This window comes from Bufo gargarizans, chromosome 5 (assembly GCF_014858855.1).
Source record: "Bufo gargarizans isolate SCDJY-AF-19 chromosome 5, ASM1485885v1, whole genome shotgun sequence".
NCBI classification, from domain to species: domain Eukaryota; kingdom Metazoa; phylum Chordata; class Amphibia; order Anura; family Bufonidae; genus Bufo; species Bufo gargarizans.
In genome coordinates this window covers 483543803-483564358 of record NC_058084.1, presented here as the reverse complement: position 1 = coordinate 483564358, position 20556 = coordinate 483543803, and the positions used below count along the sequence as shown (strand labels likewise).

Here is a 20556-nt window from a genome sequence, read left to right as displayed (position 1 = left end):
CGCCCTGGAACGCCCCCTGCCGCTGGGGGGGAGAGGTCAGCTACCTCTTCTCCCTGGGTCTCCATCTACCGCTGTTGGGGAAAGAACAGCTACCTCTTCTCCCTGGAACACCCCCTGCCGCTGGGGAGAGAGGTCGGCTACTTCTTCTCCCTGGGTCTTTATCTGCCGCTGGGGGGAGAGATCCGCTACCTCTTCTCCCTGGAACGCCCCCTGCCGCTGGGGGGAGAGGTCGGCTACTTCTTCTCCCTGGGTCTCCATCTGCCACTGGAGAGAGGTCGGCTACTTCTTCTCCCTGGAACGCCCTCTGCCTCTGGGGAGAGAGGTCGGCTACCTCTTCTCCCTGGGTCTCCATCTGCAGTTCAGAAGAGAGGTTGGCTACCTCTTCTCCCTGGGTCTCCATATGCCACTGGGAGGAGAGGTCAGCTACCCTCTCTCCCGGGAACTCCATCTGCAATTGGGGAGAGAGGTCGACTACCTCTTCTCCCTGGAACGCCCCCTGCCGCTGGGGGGAGAGGTCAGCTACCTCTTCTCCCTGGGTCTCCATCTGCCGCTGGGGGGAGAGGTCGGCTAGTTCTTCTTACTGGGTCTCCATCTGCCGCTGGGGGGAGAGGTCGGCTACCTCTTCTCCCTGGGTCTCCATCTGCCGCTGGGGGGAGAGGTCGGCTAGTTCTTCTTACTGGGTCTCCATCTGCCACTGGAGAGAGGTCAGCTACTTCTTCTCCCTGGGTCTCCATCTGCAGTTCAGGAGAGAGGTCGGCTACCTCTTCTCCCTGGGTCTCCATCTGCCGCTGGGAGGAGAGGTCAGCTACCCTCTCTCCCGGGAACTCCATCTGCAATTGGGGAGAGAGGTCGGCTACCTCTTCTCCCTGGAACGCCCCCTGCCGCTGGGGGGAGAGGTCGGCTACCTCTTCTCCCTGGAACGCCCCCTGCGGCTGGGGGGAGAGGTCAGCTACCTCTTCGCCCTGGAACGCCCCCTGCCGCTGGGGGGGAGAGGTCAGCTACCTCTTCTCCCTGGGTCTCCATCTACCGCTGTTGGGGAAAGAACAGCTACCTCTTCTCCCTGGAACACCCCCTGCCGCTGGGGAGAGAGGTCGGCTACTTCTTCTCCCTGGGTCTTTATCTGCCGCTGGGGGGAGAGATCAGCTACCTCTTCTCCCTGGAACGCCCCCTGCCGCTGGGGGGAGAGGTCGGCTACTTCTTCTCCCTGGGTCTCCATCTGCCACTGGAGAGAGGTCGGCTACTTCTTCTCCCTGGAACGCCCTCTGCCTCTGGGGAGAGGTCGGCTACTTCTTCTCCCTGGGTCTCCATCTGCAGTTCAGAAGAGAGGTTGGCTACCTCTTCTCCCTGGGTCTCCATATGCCACTGGGAGGAGAGGTCAGCTACCCTCTCTCCCGGGAACTCCATCTGCAATTGGGGAGAGAGGTCGACTACCTCTTCTCCCTGGAACGCCCCCTGCCGCTGGGGGGAGAGGTCGGCTACCTCTTCTCCCTGGGTCTCCATCTGCCGCTGGGGGGAGAGGTCGGCTAGTTCTTCTTACTGGGTCTCCATCTGCCGCTGGGGGGAGAGGTCGGCTACCTCTTCTCCCTGGGTCTCCATCTGCCGCTGGGGGGAGAGGTCGGCTAGTTCTTCTTACTGGGTCTCCATCTGCCACTGGAGAGAGGTCAGCTACTTCTTCTCCCTGGGTCTCCATCTGCAGTTCAGGAGAGAGGTCGGCTACCTCTTCTCCCTGGGTCTCCATCTGCCGCTGGGAGGAGAGGTCAGCTACCCTCTCTCCCGGGAACTCCATCTGCAATTGGGGAGAGAGGTCGGCTACCTCTTCTCCCTGGAACGCCCCCTGCCGCTGGGGAAAGAGGTCAGCTACCTCTTCTCCCTGGGTCTCCATCTGCCGCTGGGGGGAGAGGTCGGCTACCTCTTCTCCCTGGGTCTCCATCTGCCGCTGGGGGGAGAGGTCGGCTAGTTCTTCTTACTGGGTCTCCATCTGCCACTGGAGAGAGGTCAGCTACTTCTTCTCCCTGGGTCTCCATCTGCCGCTGGGAGGAGAGGTCAGCTACCCTCTCTCCCGGGAACTCCATCTGCAATTGGGGAGAGAGGTCGGCTACCTCTTCTCCCTGGAACGCCCCCTGCCGCTGGGGGGAGAGGTCGGCTACCTCTTCTCCCTGGAACGCCCCCTGCCGCGGGGGGAGAGGTCAGCTACCTCTTCTCCCTGGGTCTCCATCTGCCGCTGGGGGGAGAGAACAGCTACCTCTTCTCCCTGGAACGCCCCCTGCCGCTGGGGAGAGAGGTCGGCTACTTCTTCTTCCTGGGTCTTTATCTGCCGCTGGGGGGAGAGATCGGCTACCTCTTCTCACTGGAACGCCCCCTGCCGCTGGGGGGAGAGGTCGGCTACTTCTTCTCCCTGGGTCTCCATCTGCCACTGGGGAGAGGTCAGCTACCTCTTCTCCCTGGAACGCCCTCTGCCGCTGGGGAGAGAGGTCGGCTACCTCTTCTCCCTGGAACGCCCCCTGCCGCGGGGGGAGAGGTCAGCTACCTCTTCTCCCTGGGTCTCCATCTGCCGCTGGGGGGAGAGAACAGCTACCTCTTCTCCCTGGAACGCCCCCTGCCGCTGGGGAGAGAGGTCGGCTACTTCTTCTTCCTGAGTCTTTATCTGCCGCTGGGGGGAGAGATCGGCTACCTCTTCTCACTGGAACGCCCCCTGCCGCTGGGGGGAGAGGTCGGCTACTTCTTCTCCCTGGGTCTCCATCTGCCACTGGGGAGAGGTCAGCTACCCTCTCTCCCGGGAACTCCATCTGCAATTGGGGAGAGAGGTCGGCTACCTCTTCTACCTGGAACTCACCAGGCTGCTGGCCAGAAAGGCCGTCTGTCTCCTCTTCCGGGAACCCCAGGGCTGTAGCAGGTGCTGGGCAGAGGCTTGTAGCACTCAGCCCTGTTGTTAGTGCCTCACCTGGGGACTCAGCAAGCTTTACAACCTCCACAGAAAAGTCAATTAAATCCACACTCTCTGAGCATATGGCTTCCACTGGGTCGGAGACACACTGCTGGACGTGTCCTAGCAGCTCCTTGTATGCCTTTCCCAGTAGCCATTCTTGTTTTACCACATACTCCAAATCAGCTCTGAAACTCTCTCCAAATTAAGCAAGCCTTCCCAATATGCAAAAAGGTCCTCCAGGGCAGAGTCCCCCTCTACCCCAATCTCAAACATATCCACCAGGGTGTCCCACAAAAGTCCAGGGTCTTCAAAGTTGTAGCCCTCTGGATATTCAGCTGTAAATCCCGGCTGTGCTTGTTCTGCATGCCAACGCAGGGCGCGATACCATTCATCCAGCTTTACCTCTCGCTGAACCAACTTGTGCAAATCAGCCACCCAATGCTCCTGAGGCTGCTCTCCCAGGATACCCATTCGCAGGCCCATCTGATCCCGGACCCTTTGTTCTGGAAATGGATTAAACCGGCCTCGGTGGGCCTTGGCAATATTCCATAGAGATGTCCGTGCCGTCTGCCTGAGGGCGAAGTAGTCTTCCACAGACAGACCCTTTTCTCCCTTTGGACAGATGATCCACAAGCACTTGAAGTACTCTTCAGTTCTCTTCAGCCGGCCGAGAAATAAGTCCCGGTGGTGGTTTGGACTGCTCTGTAGGGAGGAAGCAAATCCCACCAATTGTGACGGACCGCCTGGTACCCCGACTGGAACCTTCCCCTCCGCTGGAACCCGCATTCCAGTGTCCTCAGCCCAAACCTGCCTAATAATTGGACAGAGCCAATATATGAGGACAGAACGCTAAACTCCTCAATGCTCAGGCAACACCAATGTTGAAGAATAAATCAAGAACTGACTTTATTGAAGACCAACTCAGTCTATATACAGTTCAAGAAGTCTAACAACATAACTCAATCAACCATGAACAGCAAACAGACATTACACCCCCCCCCCCCCCAGTGTCTTAATGAAAGAATAGGAAGAGAGGAGACACATCATAGGGTGATCTACTCCTCTACACCGGAGTCGGCTACTCCTAGAGTCAGCTATCTTAATCCTATCACTAACACAATAGAACCAAGGAACAAATAAACTAACGCAATCAGTAGGACTCTCAGTGTAGAGTTAACCCTTTCTGTGTTGTGGGATTCACACTGTGCACCTTTAATGGGCAATAGGAAAGATGTGGCCTATAACTCCACACATAAATACGGGTTCATAGTTCCTTGTAACCCCAATAGGTCTGAGGGGGTCTCCATAGTTCTGGGTCCATAGTCTGTAGGAAGGAGGCTAGCCATCAGGCTTCTCCAGCAGCCCCAGTGATGGTTCAGTCGGTCACACACAGTGACTCCACCAGCAGAATAGTGAGTGCAGCTCTGGAGTATAATCCAGGATGTAACTCAGGATCAGTACAGGATAAGTAATGTATGTACACAGTGACTGCACCAGCAGAATAGTGAGTGCAGCTCTGGAGTATAATACAGGATGTAACTCAGGTTCAGTACAGGATAAGTAATGTATGTACACAGTGACTCCACCAGCAGAATAGTGAGTGCAGCTCTGGAGTATAATACAGGATGTAACTCAGGATCAGTACAGGATAAGTAATGTATGTACACAGTGACTGCACCAGCAGAATAGTGAGTGCAGCTCTGGGGTATAATACAGGATGTAACTCAGGATCAGTACAGGATAAGTAATGTATGTGCACAGTGACTGCACCAGCAGAATAGTGAGTGCAGCTCTGGAGAATAATACAGGATGAGTAATGTAGATACACAGTGACTGCACCAGCAGAATAGTGAGTGCAGCTCTGGGGTATAATACAGGATGTAACTCAGGATCAGTACAGTATAAGTAATGTATGTGCACAGTGACTGCACCAGCAGAATAGTGAGTGCAGCTCTGGAGAATAATACAGGATGAGTAATGTAGATACACAGTGACTGCACCAGCAGAATAGTGAGTGCAGCTCTGGGGTATAATACAGGATGTAACTCAGGATCAGTACAGTATAAGTAATGTATGTACACAGTGACTGCACCAGCAGAATAGTGAGTGCAGCTCTGGAGTTATAATACAGTATGTAACTCAGGATCAGTACAGGATAAGTAATGTATGTACACAGTGACTGCACCAGCAGAATAGTGAGTGCAGCTCTGGGGTATAATACAGGATGTAACTCAGGATCAGTACAGGATAAGTAATGTATGTACACAGTGACTGCACCAGCAGAATAGTGAGTGCAGCTCTGGAGTATAATACAGGATGTAACTCAGGATCAGTACAGGATAAGTAATGTATGTACACAGTGACTGCACCAGCAGAATAGTGAGTGCAGCTCTGGAGTATAATACAGGATGTAACTCAGGATCAGTACAGGATAAGTAATGTATGTACACAGTGACTGCACCAGCAGAATAGTGAGTGCTGCTCTGGAGTATAATACAGGATGTAACTCAGGATCAGTACAGGATAAGTAATGTATGTACACAGTGACTGCACCAGCAGAATAGTGAGTGCAGCTCTGGAGTATAATACAGGATGTAACTGAGGATCAGTACAGGATAAGTAATGTGTGTACACAGTGACCGCACCAGCAGAATAGTGAGTGCAGCTCTGGAGTATAATGCAGGATGTAACTGAGGATCAGTACAGGATAAGTAATGTATGTACACAGTGACTGCACCAGCAGAATAGTGAGTGCAGCTCTGGAGTATAATGCAGGATGTAACTCAGGATCAGTACAGGATAAGTAATGTGTATACACAGTGACCGCACCAGCAGAATAGTGAGTGCAGCTCTGGAGTATAATGCAGGATGTAACTCAGGATCAGTACAGGATAAGTAATGTATGTACACAGTGACTACACCAGCAGAATAGTGAGTGCAGCTCTGGAGTAGAATACTGATACAATGTATGGTTCTCTAACAGATAGGATGCGACTGCTGGAATTACACATTTTAGATCAGAAATTCACCTTTTTATTTTTTTTGCACTTTTAAGGATAAGGACATAGACTCATGAAGATAAGAGCTGAGTCAGTGAAGATGTAGGATACAGTTATACTGGCATTAGTCTTCCCAAATCAGTGGAAGACCTCACCTTCAACATCAAGCATGGCGACAACCCTAGTGCCTCCAGCTTCACACACATAGACGCCTCGGTCCTCGGGAACCACAGACTTAATGGTCAACTTGGCCACATTCCAGTCTTGCTCGACAATGACCCTCTTCCCATCGGCGCACACATCTACATCATGTTTCTTCCACGCAGCCTGCACTGGTCTAGAGTACTGGCAGATGAACTGTGCTGTGTCATCTTCATCAATGGTGAGGTCACTCATTGGACTGACCACTTCAATGGTTGGATCTGTCAACCAACATGTCAGAGGGGACATGCATTAAAGGGCCTTGATGAAATGACACCATAGTTTTCAGAGCTGCAGCATGAGCGTGGTGAGGGGTCAGCGAAGCCTTGGTTAGTATTTGTAGCCAGGTGGAAGCTTCAAGTCGGGAAAATGCTGCATCAGTGGGTGAGTGTACCGGATGGAAGGACCAAAGAAGACTATGATTTTGGGGGTCTTCAGATTCTCCTTTAGTATACTGGCTTGTACGCGCCCTCCTGCAACTTACTACAAACTTAATAAATTCTACCGCAATCCCTCATACTCCACAACATATATACTCATGCCATGGCGGATACACCTCAGAGCCGCCCCAACGTCTCCCTTACTACCGAAGTGCAACTCCAGACACATCCAGAGCTACTGTAATGGTTCTGCTGATTGCACTTCAGCAAAGGGCAGTGCACTGAGGGCACTCACAGGCCAGATGTAAGGTTAGGGCCAAGCTCTTAGATCACTAGTCACGTAGCAGCATATGCAAAACTGCTGTCTGTTTCCAATGCAACTAGTAAAATTGTGAATGCTGCTCTGGATGTGAATGGAGTCATGAAGATCATGGTTAGAAATATCTGTAACTGATGCTTGGAGCTGTGCAGAAGGACACTTTACACCATCATCCATGGTCGGCCATCTGGTACACTGTTATATTGTCACACGCACAAGCTATTTCACGGCACACACTGTCAGAACACGTGCTGGGCTCAGTATCAGTATTTTCAGTGATTATACAATCAGACAGTTCTCCCATTCAAGGGACAATCATCTGACCACATCTCAATCTAAAGCACCAAGAAAATAAGGATCTTAAAGTGACCTGAAGGAGAATCTGCATGAGGCAAGAAGTGACTGCTCCACATAGACCAGGACATTCAGTAAAGGCAAGTGCAGCTCAGAACCTCTCCTGCCCGGCCCAGATATAGGGTTTCAGCTCAGTTAATTTTTATAATAAGCATGAGAAAATAAAAATGACTAAAAAATATTTGCCATGTCCATTTCAGACAAATGGTGACAACGTGACACTCAAGTGACTGAACTGAAGCTCCATCTTTCTCTAAGACCTAGATCAATGTAAAGACAACCATGGAGAAAGAGGTGAACTAAAACAGAACGTGGACAAATAACATCAATATGGAGATGATCACAGATAAACAGTGAGAAACCGGAAGACCTAAACACAAGGACATCATGGAGGAATACAAGTCATGAGGGTCAGAGGTGGGACTAAATGGAGGTGATGGTAATGGTGGAAGGAATATAGGAAAAGAGTATGAACAACAAGAAGATGGAGACCATCAGGGGTCATATGCAAGACAGTGAGAAACTGGAAGGCCTAAACACAAGGACATCATGGAGGATCACAAGTCATAGGGGTCAGGGGTAGAACTCAATAGAGAAGATGACCATGGAGGAAGAGATAAAGGAAAGAGACTAAGGATGAACAACAATAGGATGGAGACTATCAGGGATCATAGACCTGGAAGTAAGAAACTGGAAGATGCGAAGGAACATGATTAATAGAGGCTGTTAGTGAAATTCAATGTAGAAGACAATCAGGTAGGAAGAGATGATAGAAAAGAGGAAAAACCACAACAATATGGAGATGATCACAGGGATCATAGACAAGACATTGAGAAACTGAAAGACCTAAACACATGGACATCATGGAGGAATACAAGTCATGGGGGTCAGAGGTGGGATTAAATGGAGAAAATTGTGATAGATGAAGGAATAAAAAAAAGAGGATAGATAACAAGAAGATAGAGGCCATCAGGGATCATACACAAGACAGTGAGAAACTGGAAGGCCTAAACACAAGAACATCATGGAGAAAGTAATGGGGGTCAGAGGTGGGACTAAGTAGAGAAGATGGCAATGGATGAAGGAATAAAGGAAAAGAGGATGAACAACAACAATATGGAGATGACAAGGGATCATACACAAGACAGTGAGAAACTGGAAGGCCTAAACGCAATAACATCATGGAGAAAGTAATGAGGGTCAGAGGTGGGACTAAGTAGAGAAGATGGCAATGGATGAAGGAATAAAGGAAAAGAGGATGAACAACAACAATATGGAGATGATCAGGGATCATACACAAGACAGTGAGAAACTGGAAGGTCTAAACACAAGGACATCGTGCAGGATTACAAGTCATGGGGGTCAGAGGTAGAACTCAGTAGATGAGATGACCATGATGGAACAGATAAAGCAAAAAAGACAAGGATGAACAACAATAAGGTCTAGACCAGGCATCCTCAAACTGCGGCCCTCCAGCTGTTGTAAAACTACAACTCCCACAATGCCCTGCTGTAGGCTAATACCTGTAGGCTGTTCGGGCATGCTGGAAGTTGTAGTTTTGCAACAGCTGGAGGGCCGCAGTTTGAGGATGCCTGGTCTAGACAATCAGGGATCTTAGACATGACAGTGAGAAGGGAGAAAGAGATGAAGGAAAAGAGGATGAACCACAAAAATATGGAGATCATTGGAAAGGCAGTGAGAAACGAGAAGACCCAAAAAAGAAAATTGTGAAGGAACACAATTCATGAGGATGGGAAGTGGAACTCAAAGGAGAAGACAGCCATGGAGGAAAGGATGTAGAAAAAGAGGATGAACAACAACAGGATGAAGACCATCAGAATGATAAAGAAGGCAATGAAAAAAAGAAGACTCAAAAAGAAGGACACCATTGACTAACATGAGTCATGAGCGTTGGAAGTGAAATGGAGAGGATAAACATGGAGGAAAAGGTGATGGAAAAGAGGATGATTATGAACCACAACAATATGGAGATCATCCCCAGTATCATAGACAAAACACAAAAAAAAAAAAAAGGACCAAACACAAGGACATTGTAGAGGAAAACTAGTCATGTGAGTCAGAAGTGGAACTCAATGTAGAAGATGACCATGGTAGAAGGGATGAAGGAAAAAAGGACAAAAAACTACTAGATGGAGACAATCAGGGATTACATACAATACAATGACAAACCAGAAGAACTAAACACAAGGACGTTGTGGAAGAAGACAGGTTACAGGGGTCAGAAGTGGAACTCAAACCAGATCTGACCTTTCCTTAGATAACCCAACGGAATAAGAAGATCCTTCCAACTGTTTACTTCTAATGCTCTTGGGAAGATAGTATTATATTCTCGTAAGAAAAGTTTTCACCAGGCACCAGCACCTTGTTTCTGTGAGGAACATATCAGATGAAGCAGACCCCTACAATGTCTCCTCCATCTCAGTAATGGCCTCTAGTAATGGTCATGTGAAGATTATATCTAGGGTGCAGTGACCCCACAGAACCTAGGCCTAACACTTTGGGGGAACTTTTTTTTTAACTATAATTATTTTTCTCCCAAATGTTTTAAAAAGTTTGTTTTTTGTTGCATTAAAGCCAATTGAGCAACAAGTTCAAAAAGTTACTGGAAAACTGAGCACTGGGATGATTAGATGCACTGACCCAATATCTTAAATTTTGGGATTTTTTTTAATTTTGGTGTTTTTCTATTTCTATCACTATAAAATGCTTCCTGAGATATTAGACTTCATTATAAGATAAATGGAACCAAGCACAAGAGGCTCAGGACAATGCTGGACAGTACAAAAATTGATGCACCTGCCTTCCCATGATGACGCCTGTGATCTTTGTGGGTGAACACCTGAACACATCACAAAACAAAAAATAATAGAATGAAAAAAAATGTACCATTTAAGTTACAGATTTTTTCATTTTTTTTTTTAGCTTTTCTTTAAAACCAACATATAACAATGTGAAGATTTTCATATGTGAAGATTGAGTATGGACGTCCCTGCTCACCGTGCAGGAGCTGCTCATTAAAATAAGCTGCACGTGTGGGGCGGGCAGATGTCTTCATGGTGACTAATCCCCTTCAAGGTGCTTTCTAGGGTTACAGCAGGAGATGGCGGATTAGTGGCAGCGTTTCCACTCGTTAGATTCCAGTGTTCTCCTTCGCATAAATCATCAGAAGACGTCTTATTGGTGAGCAGGAGGAGACGTCTTACATAATGACCGATCCCCAACCCACCAGGATCAGAAATTGACAAAGAAGCAGTACTCTCCCAACATCAAGTGGTTTGTGTGGGAGAAAGGTATATGATGGTTCTGTATAGACCTCCCTAGTACTCTGTCAATTTCTGCCTGGATTGAAGGTCTATCACCGACAATGCCCCAGTATTCTGTGTATGTCAGCGAGGGGGAACACTAGAGATGGCTGATCCATGCTTAGTCGTGTTAATACTATTCAATACCTTTAATTAAGAGTTTAGCGGTAGATATGAGGGAGCCGGCTTTGAAGGTGACTACGCCAGAGTCATTGGTCCCCAGGTTTTTTAGGGTTAGGGTGTGGACTCTGCCTCTGTGCACTGAGATCTCGTTCACTGAGCTGTTCTGCAGTGGAGAACCATCGAGCCACCACTGTACGTTCCGCACATCCGGGCTGGACAGCTCGCAGGAGAAGGTGGCGGTCTCCCCCGCAAAGACATCTGTGTTCTTTAAACCAGACACTATCTCTACATTACCAGCTGTGAAGGTCCACAAGAGCAAAAAGAAAAATGAGACAAAGTCAGGAAATATTCTAAACAGTATGAAGAGCTGTTGGGTCAGGAGCCCAGTTCAACCAAACCCAGGACTGACTGACCAATGCAAACCAGAAAATACTTTCCTACAGAACCGATTATAATACACAAGACTGTCCTACAGAACTAAATAATAGACCAGACTGTCCTACAGAACCAAACAACAGACCAGGCTGTCCTACAGAACCAATCATAATACACCAGACTGTCCTACAGAACTAATCATAATAGACCAGACTGTCCTACAGAACCAATCATTATAGACCAGACTGTCCTACAGAACCAATCATAATACACCAGATTGTCCTACAGAACCAATCATAATACACCAGACTGTCCTACAGAACTGATCATAATAGACCAGACTGTCCTACAGAACCAATCATTATAGACCAGACTGTCCTACAGAACCAATCATAATACACCAGACTGTCCTACAGAACTAATCATAATAGACCAGACTGTCCTACAGAACCAATCATTATAGACCAGACTGTCCTACAGAACCAATCATAATACACCAGACTGTCGTACAGAACTAATCATAATAGACCAGACTGTCCTACAGAACCAATCATTATAGACCAGACTGTCCTACAGAACCAATCATAATACACCAGATTGTCCTACAGAACCAGCCATAATACACCAGACTGTCCTACAGAACTAATCATAATAGACCAGACTGTCCTACAGAACCAATCATTATAGACCAGACTGTCCTACAGAACCAATCATAATACACCAGATTGTCCTACAGAACCAATCATAATAGACCAGACTGTCCTACAGAACCAATCATAAAACACCAGACTGTCCTAGAGACCCAAATAATGCACCAGACTGTCCTACAGAACCGAATTATAGACCAGACTGTCGTATATAACCAAATAATAGACCAGACTGTCCTACAGAACCAATCATAATACACCAGACTGTCCTACAGAATCGAATACTAGACCAGACTGTCGTACAGAACCAATCATAAAACACCAGACTGTCCTAGAGACCCAAATAATGCACCAGACTGTCCTACAGAACCGAATTATAGACCAGACTGTCGTATATAACCAAATAATAGACCAGACTGTCCTACAGAAAGAAATAATACAGCAGACTGTCCTACATAACCAAATAATAGACCAGAGGGTCCTATAGAATAGAATAATAAACCCGACTGTCCTACAGAACCAATCATAGTAGGCCAGACTCTACTACAGAACCAATCATAATAGACCAGATTGTCCTACAGAACCAAAAAGTAGACTAGACTGTCCTATAGAACCAATCATAAAAGACCAAACTGTCCTACAGAATGGAATAATAAACCAGACTGTCCAACAGAACCAATCATAATAGACCAGACTGTCCAACAGAACTGAATTATAGACCAGACTGTCCTACAGAACCAGCCATAATACACCAGACTGTTGTACAGAGCCAAATAATAGACCAGACTTTCGTACAGAACCAAATAATACACCAGACTGTCCTACAGAACTAATCATAATAGACCAGACTGTCCTACAAAACCGAATAATAGACCAGACTGTCCTACAGAAACAAACAATAGACCAGAGGGTCCTATAGAATAGAATAATAGACCAGACTGTCTTACAGAACAAATCATAATAGACCTGTCTGACCTACAAAACCAATCATAATACAGCAGACTGTCCTACAGAACCAGCCATAATACACTAGACTGTCCTACAGAACCAGCCATAATACACCAGACTGTCCTACAGAACCAATCATAATACAGCACACTGTCCTACAGAACCAATCATTATAGATCAGACTGTCCTACAGAACCAATCATAATACAGCAGACTGTCCTACAGAACCAATCATAATAGATCAGACTGTCCTACAGAACCAATCATAATAGATCAGACTGTCCTACAGAACCAATCATAATAGATCAGACTGTCCTACAGAACCAATCATAATAGACCAGACTGTCCTACAGAACCAGTCATAATACACCACACTGTCCTACAGAACCAATCATAATACACCAGACTGTCCTACAGAACTAATCATAATACACCAGACTGTCCTACAGAACCAATCATAATACAGCAGACTGTCGTACAGAACCAGTCTACACCAGACTGTCCTACAGAACCAATCATAATAGATCAGACTGTCCTACAGAACCAATCATAATAGACCAGACTGTCCTACAGAACCAGTCTACACCAGACTGTCCTACAGAACTAATCATAATAGACCAGACTGTCCTACAGAACCAATGATAAAACATCAGACTGTCCTACAGAACCAGCCATAATACACCAGACTGTCCTACAGAACCAGCCATAATACACCAGACTGTCCTACAGAACCAGCCATAATACACCAGACTGTCCTACAGAACCAGCCATAATACACCAGACTGTCCTACAGAACCAGTCATAATACACGAGACTGACCTACAGAACCGAATAATGCACCAGACTGTCCTAGAGACCCAAATAATATACCAGACTGTCCTACAGAACCAATGATAGTACACCAGATTGTCCTACAGAACTGAATTATAGACCACACTGTCCTACAGAACTGAATTATAGACCACACTGTCCTACAGAACCAATCATAATACAGCAGACCGGCCCAACAGAACCAAACCCACTAACAGAACCATCCCATCTCTCATATATTTTCACAATCTTCAGAATCACCATCCAAATCAATATCTACATGCTGCCCTACGTAGTGTCAGGCGTGTGAACATTGATGTTGGATGGAGGTCTGGATGTAGACATTGATGTGGACGGTGGCTCCTGGTAAGTCTCCTGGACAGTAGATGGCACTGTTCCACCTCTCCATCTTAAAGAAGTGAATGTTACATGGTAAGTCCACACTGCAAAGAAATTACACACGATTCATGTAAAAATCCGGTGCAACCAACGACCGGCCAGAAACAACCAATCAGGTGACAAAAAAAAACATGCGTCTGATTGGTGGTTGAGGGGCCCAGACTGCAGGCTCATACCTAGTAATACTGACATCAAACCCTTAATTGCACTAGACCACTAGTAATACTCACATCAACCCCTTCACTGCCCTAGACCACTAGTAATACTGACATCAACCCCTTCACTGCCCTAGACCACTAGTAATACTGGCATCAACCCCTTCACTGCCCTAGACCACTAGTAATACTGATATCAACCCCTTTACTGCCCTAGACCACTAGTAATACTGATATCAACCCCTTCACTGCCCTAGACTAATAGTAATACTGATATCAACCCCTTCACTTCCCTTGACCACTAGTAATACTGACATCAACCCCTTCAGTGCCATACACTACTAGTAATACTGACATCAACCCCTTCGCTGCCCTAGACCACTAGTAATACTGACATCAACCCTTTCACTGCCCTAGACCACTAGTAATATGGACATCAACCCCTTTACTGCCCTAGACCACTAGTAATACTGATATCAACCCCTTCAGTGCCCTAGACCACTAGTAATACTGATATCAACCCCTTCACTGCCCTAGAACACTAGTAATACTGATATCAACCCCTTCAGTGCCCTAGACTAATAATAATACTGATATCAACCCCTTCAGTGCCCTAGACTAATAGTAATACTGACATCAACCCCTTCAGTGCACTAGACCACTAGTAATACGAACATCAACCCCTTTACTGCCCTAGACCACTAGTAATACTGGCATCAACCCCTTCACTGCCCTAGACCACTAGTAATATAAACATCAACCCCTTTACTGCCCTAGACCACTAGTAATATAAACATCAACTCCTTTACTGCCCTAGACCACTAGTAATACGAACATCAACCCCTTTACTGCCCTAGACCACTAGTAATACTGATATCAACCCCTTCACTGCCCTAGACCACTAGTAATACTGATATCAACCCCTTCACTGCCCTAGACTAATAGTAATACTGATATCAACCCCTTCACTGCCCTAGACCACTAGTAATACGGACTAAAACCCTTTCAGTGCCCTAGACTACTAGTAATACGGACATAAACCCCTTAACTGCCCTAGACCACTAGTAATACTGATATCAACCCCTTCACTGCCCTAGACCACTAGTAATACTGATATCAACCCCTTCACTGCCCTAGACCACTAGTAATACGGACATAACCCCTTTCAGTGCCCTAGATCACCAGGTATACTGATGTTAACCCATTCACTGGCCCAAACTACCAGGAATATTAACATTAACCCCTTCACTGCCCTAGACTACCATGGATATCTAAATTAACTACTTAACTGTCCTAGATCACCAGTTATAGTAATATTAACCCCTTCATTAGCCTAAACTACCAGGGACCACCATTAAAAAGTTTTTACAAGATTTTTATACCAATGACCTATCCTCAGGATAGGTCCTCGGTATCTGACCAGTGGGGGGACGACACCCAGGAATCCCTGCTGGCCAGCTGTTTGAGAAGTGAGCGGTGCTCCTGTGAGTGCGGCAGCGGACAACCCCTCCTCTCTGCCTCAACCTGGGAACAGGTAAGAGAGAAGCTGCAGTATACAGCAGAGATAACACTACTTATAGGGACAACCCCTCCTCTCCTACCAGGATCTTGCTGTAAATGACTTTTGCGCACATTGATTACCTTTGGATAAGCTTTAGCAAAGTACTGGAAATTTGCAAAGAGGTCTCCTTATTGTGCAAACTTATCACCGAGCGTATTTTTTGCCCTATAAGACGCACTTGTCAGTGCGTCTTATGGGGCGAATGCTGCCATTTACACTGATACACGGCCGCCGCGATGCTGCACAGCGCGGTCTGCGGTGTATCAGCGGGGAGGGAGGAGGGGCTGGGGGCCGGCATCTGGTGCTGTAATGGCAGCGGGGCCCGGTGCAGTCACTGTATTCTATTACACCGGGCCCCGCTCACTGTAGTAATCAGATCTAACCTGTAGGCAATGCTAACCTATAGAAATCCTCTGACATCCAGCCTGTAGCACTTACTAAACGCCCGTAGCAGGCGGGAGGCCGGGCGGCGCAGCATAACTCACTACGTCACCCGCCTGCACCGCCTGCTTCATTCGTAAAGTGGGAGGAGCAGGCGGGTGACGTAGTGAGTTATGCTGCGCCGCCCAGCCTCCCGCCTGCTACGGGCGTTTAGTAAGTGCTACAGGCTGGATGTCAGAGGATTTCTATAGGTTAGCATTGCCTACAGGTTCACAGGGACAGGGGGGGGGGAATCTGTGGATGACACATGGCATAAGATGCTATATATGTGTCATCCAGAGATGCCCCCATAACAGTGTCATCCACAGATCCCCCATAACAGTGTCATCCACAGATCCCCCCATAACAGTGCCATCCACAGATGCCCCCATAACAGTGACATCCACAGATGCCCCCATAACAGTGCGTCATCCACAGATCCCCATAACAGTGCCATCCACAGATCCCCATAACAGTGCCATCCACAGATCCCCATAACAGTGCCATCCACAGATCCCCCATAACAGTGCCATCCACAGATCCCCATAACAGTGCCATCCACAGATCCCCCATAACAGTGCCATCCACAGATGCCCCCATAACAGTGCGTCATCCACAGATCCCCATAACAGTGCCATCCACAGATCCCCGTAACAGTGCCATCCACAGATCCCCCATAACAGTGTCATCCACAGATCCCCCATAACAGTGCGTCATCCACAGATGCCCCCATAACAGTGCGTCATCCACAGATCCCCATAACAGTGCCATCCACAGATCCCCCATAATAGTGCCATCCACAGATCCCCCATAACAGTGCCATCCACAGATCCCCATAACAGTGCCATCCACAGATCCCCCATAACAGTGCCATCCACAGATGCCCCCATAACAGTGTCATCCACAGAGCCCCCATAACAGTGTACTCCACAGATCCCCATAACAGCGTCATCCACAGATCCCCATAACAGTGTCATCCACAGATCCCCCATAACAGTGCGTCATCCACAGATGCCCCCATAACAGTGCGTCATCCACAGATCCCCATAACAGTGCCATCCACAGATCCCCCATAATAGTGCCATCCACAGATCCCCCATAACAGTGCCATCCACAGATCCCCATAACAGTGCCATCCACAGATCCCCCATAACAGTGCCATCCACAGATGCCCCCATAACAGTGTCATCCACAGAGCCCCCATAACAGTGTACTCCACAGATCCCCATAACAGCGTCATCCACAGATCCCCATAACAGTGCCATCCACAGATCCCCCATAACAGTGCCATCCACAGATCCCCATAACAGTGCCATCCACAGATCCCCCATAACAGTGCCATCCACAGATCCCCCATAACAGTGCCATCCACAGATCCCCATAACAGTGCCATACACAGAGCCCCCATAACAGTGCCATCCACAGAGCACACCTTTTGGTTCAAAATATTTTTTTTCTTATTTTCCTCCTTAAAAACCTAGGTGCGTCTTATGGGCCGGTGTGTCTTATAGGGCGAAAAATACGGGTATTTGCACCTTATGTGCGTACTGGCATCAAGAACACCAGGGACACTGCCTCCATGGCACCTTAAAAACCACACCACCAAGGGCACCTCAACCACCATCTGGCAGGAGTCCCTGGACAACAGAGTGAGCCCCGAAGGAACTGGTGCCGTCCTTCCCTTCACTGCGGCCCAGGGAGAAACCTAGAATGTGTCGGCAGATAAGAACCATTTGGCCCATCTAGTCTGCCTAGTTAGCGCTAGTAACCGTGAGTCAAACTGCGACTACCCCCATCGGCCCACCATAACACTGACATATTGCCCCTGCGGCCCGGTCGCTGCATTAAATTGGCATCACGAACAGGATATCAATATCCTCTGTGCCTTATTATAGACAATATATATATATGCTCTCAGACCATTGCTGAAGCCCACAGCATCTGTAAAACCCCATACAAGTGACTTTATTGAATGTATTTGCTGCTGGAAAGGGTGAATCTGCACCAGTTGCAGCACTGTGGCAAAACAGGGGTGAATCGGCCATCTTGGATCTGGGCATCACGTGTTGAGAGGAAGACATCCACCCAGCAGAGGGGAGGGAACCAAACAGCCTACCTCCACAGAGGAACCATTATTACAGCAGAAGGAACAAAAGTGCTCAGTATAAGTTCCCAGCAGGACAAATAAATCCACTGTACCCCTACAGGAAGTGAAAGCAGCACCATCTTGGAGAAGGGAAAAATACAGTTCCAGCTTCCCTGGATCCTGAGAGTCAGCACAGAAGGTCTGAGTGAGTACAGTTGGGGAAATTAACCTTAAAAAGGACTATTTTGGCCACAATTCACCTTGCAGAGCACCATACTCCTCTATATCGGGCTGCCGCTGCGACTCTTAAAGGCCTATATTGTGGCGGTTGCCCATAGCAACGCAAGACAAAAAGTGTGTAAAACTGCATTTAGCTTGCATTATATTGAAAGACTGTCATTGCCATGTCTGAACAAGGAGATAGTGAGCAGCCTGTTCTCAGCAAGTCCCTGCCTTTGAGGAATACTGGGACCACGACCAGCTGACACAGCCACCAGAATCCTGGCTGATTATTATATCCAGCAATGGCAAACCAGTGCCAGTACATGGGTACTGGGAGCCAACTCTTCAAGTGGGAAGAACCACACTACCCCAACAAGGTATCATTGTTGTGCAAGTCAGGGAAGATAACAACCCTCCAGTAGTCCTAGGAATAAACGTCCTTAGGAACTGTTATACTGAAATGCTTGAAGCTTTACACAAGTCCATGCTTACCTCTTCACCTGACTCCAAAAAGGTGATACAACAGACCATCCGTGTATTAAGTGCACAACAGATATTTGCTAATGAGAAAGGAGAGATTTGCCGTGCTCGCATTAAAGATAGCCAACCAGTGATACTGAAACACAATACTGAAACACTCCTATGGTGCCAAACTGCTCTTGGAATCCAAGATCGAGACTACCAGGCCCTGGTAGAACCCATGAACCTGGAAGACCATCCTCTAGTCCGATCTGCAAGAAGCCTAGTGACTGTTTCCCAAGGTAAAGTGCCAATTTGTCTCCTGAACTTAAGTAGTAGCAGTATAACCTTGACCAAGCACTACCCTGTTGCTCAACTGATTCAAGTCACTTTTCAAGATGTTATCAGTGTACCTGCAGCTACGACTGAACAGTCTACTCAGAAGCTGAATACTAAAGATCATACTCCAAATACATTATGGTGGAAAGAACTTCATGTGGGAGATACTTCCACACCTGAGAAACAAATTAAAGGAGTCTTTAAAGTCGTGAAAAAACATCATCAAGCCTTCAGTAAACATCTTTCAGATTATGGAGAGGTCAGTGTAATCAAGCACACCATCCCTACCGGTTCACACCCTCCAATTAAAGAAAGGCACCGGCCTTTACCACCAACTATGTATCAGTCTGTGAAAAAGATAATCCAGGAGATGAAAGATTCAAAAATCATCAAAGACAGCTATAGTCCATGGGCTGCACCTCTAGTCCTTGTCCGAAAGATAGATAGTAACATTTGGTTCTGTGTAGACTACAGGAAGATTAACAGCATAACCCACAAGGATGCCTATCCTTTACCAAGAATCGAGGAGTCCTTGACAGCATTAGGATCCTCAGTTTACTTTTCTACTCTGGATTTAACCAGTGGGTACTGGCAGGTACCCAAGGCTCCTGAAGATTGTGAAAAAACTGCATTTACTACCCCTATTGGCCTATTTGCCTACATGCCCTTTGGACTTTGCAATGCACCTGGAACTTTCCAAAGACTAATGGAACGATGTTTAGGCCACAAGGACTTTGAAACTGTCTTGTTATACCTAGATGATGTCATCATCTACTCTAAATCCTATAAAGACCACTTAAAACATCTTGCCAAAGTTTTTCAAGTCCTCATCAAGCACGGACTCCAGATCAAATCCTCTAAGTGCTGCCTACTGAAACCAGAAGTCAAGTACCTGGGACATGTCAGTTCTGAAGGTGTCAAGACTGATGCAGAGAAGATAGCTGCAGTCTAGAATTGGCCTACCACAGTAAAATAAGTGAGAAGTTTTCTTAGTTTTGCAGGATACTACAAAAGGTTCATCCCTCACTTTGCCCAGATTTCTGAACCGATACAAGAACTCCTGAGAGGACATCCCAAGAAGTATCAGAAAGCCCAGATACCAATCAAATAGAATGAAGACAGATATCGCTTTCCAACTCCTGAAGAAGAAGTTGACCAAACCACCTGTCTTAGGCTATCCAGATTACCAACAGCCATTCCATCTCTAAACTGATGCCAGTAAGAAAGGTCTGGGAGATGTCCTGTATCAACTACAAGAAGGTAAGGAGAGAGTAATTGCCTATTGCAGCAGATCTCTTAAGGGTGCTGAGAGAAATGACCAGAACTACAGTTCCTTCAAGCTGGAATTCCTCACACTCGTGTGGGCTGTCACTGAAAAATTTAAAGACTACCTCGCAGCAACCCCATTTGTGGCTTATACTGATAAAAACTCACTGGTGCACCTCAACACAGCCAAGTTAGGAGCCTTAGAACAAAGATAAGCCTCATGTCTTGCCAACTACAAGTTTGT

General features: G+C 47.2%; 1 protein-coding gene across 1 annotated transcript in view; it reads right to left on the bottom strand.

The window, feature by feature from the left end:
* Window positions 1-20556, bottom strand: part of OBSCN (obscurin, cytoskeletal calmodulin and titin-interacting RhoGEF) — a 452890-nt gene that overhangs the window by 204585 nt on the left and 227749 nt on the right. Inside the window, 2 exon segments of the mRNA XM_044292830.1 lie at window positions 6081-6347; window positions 10650-10922. Of these exon segments, the coding sequence (XP_044148765.1) occupies window positions 6081-6347; window positions 10650-10922 (540 nt within the window).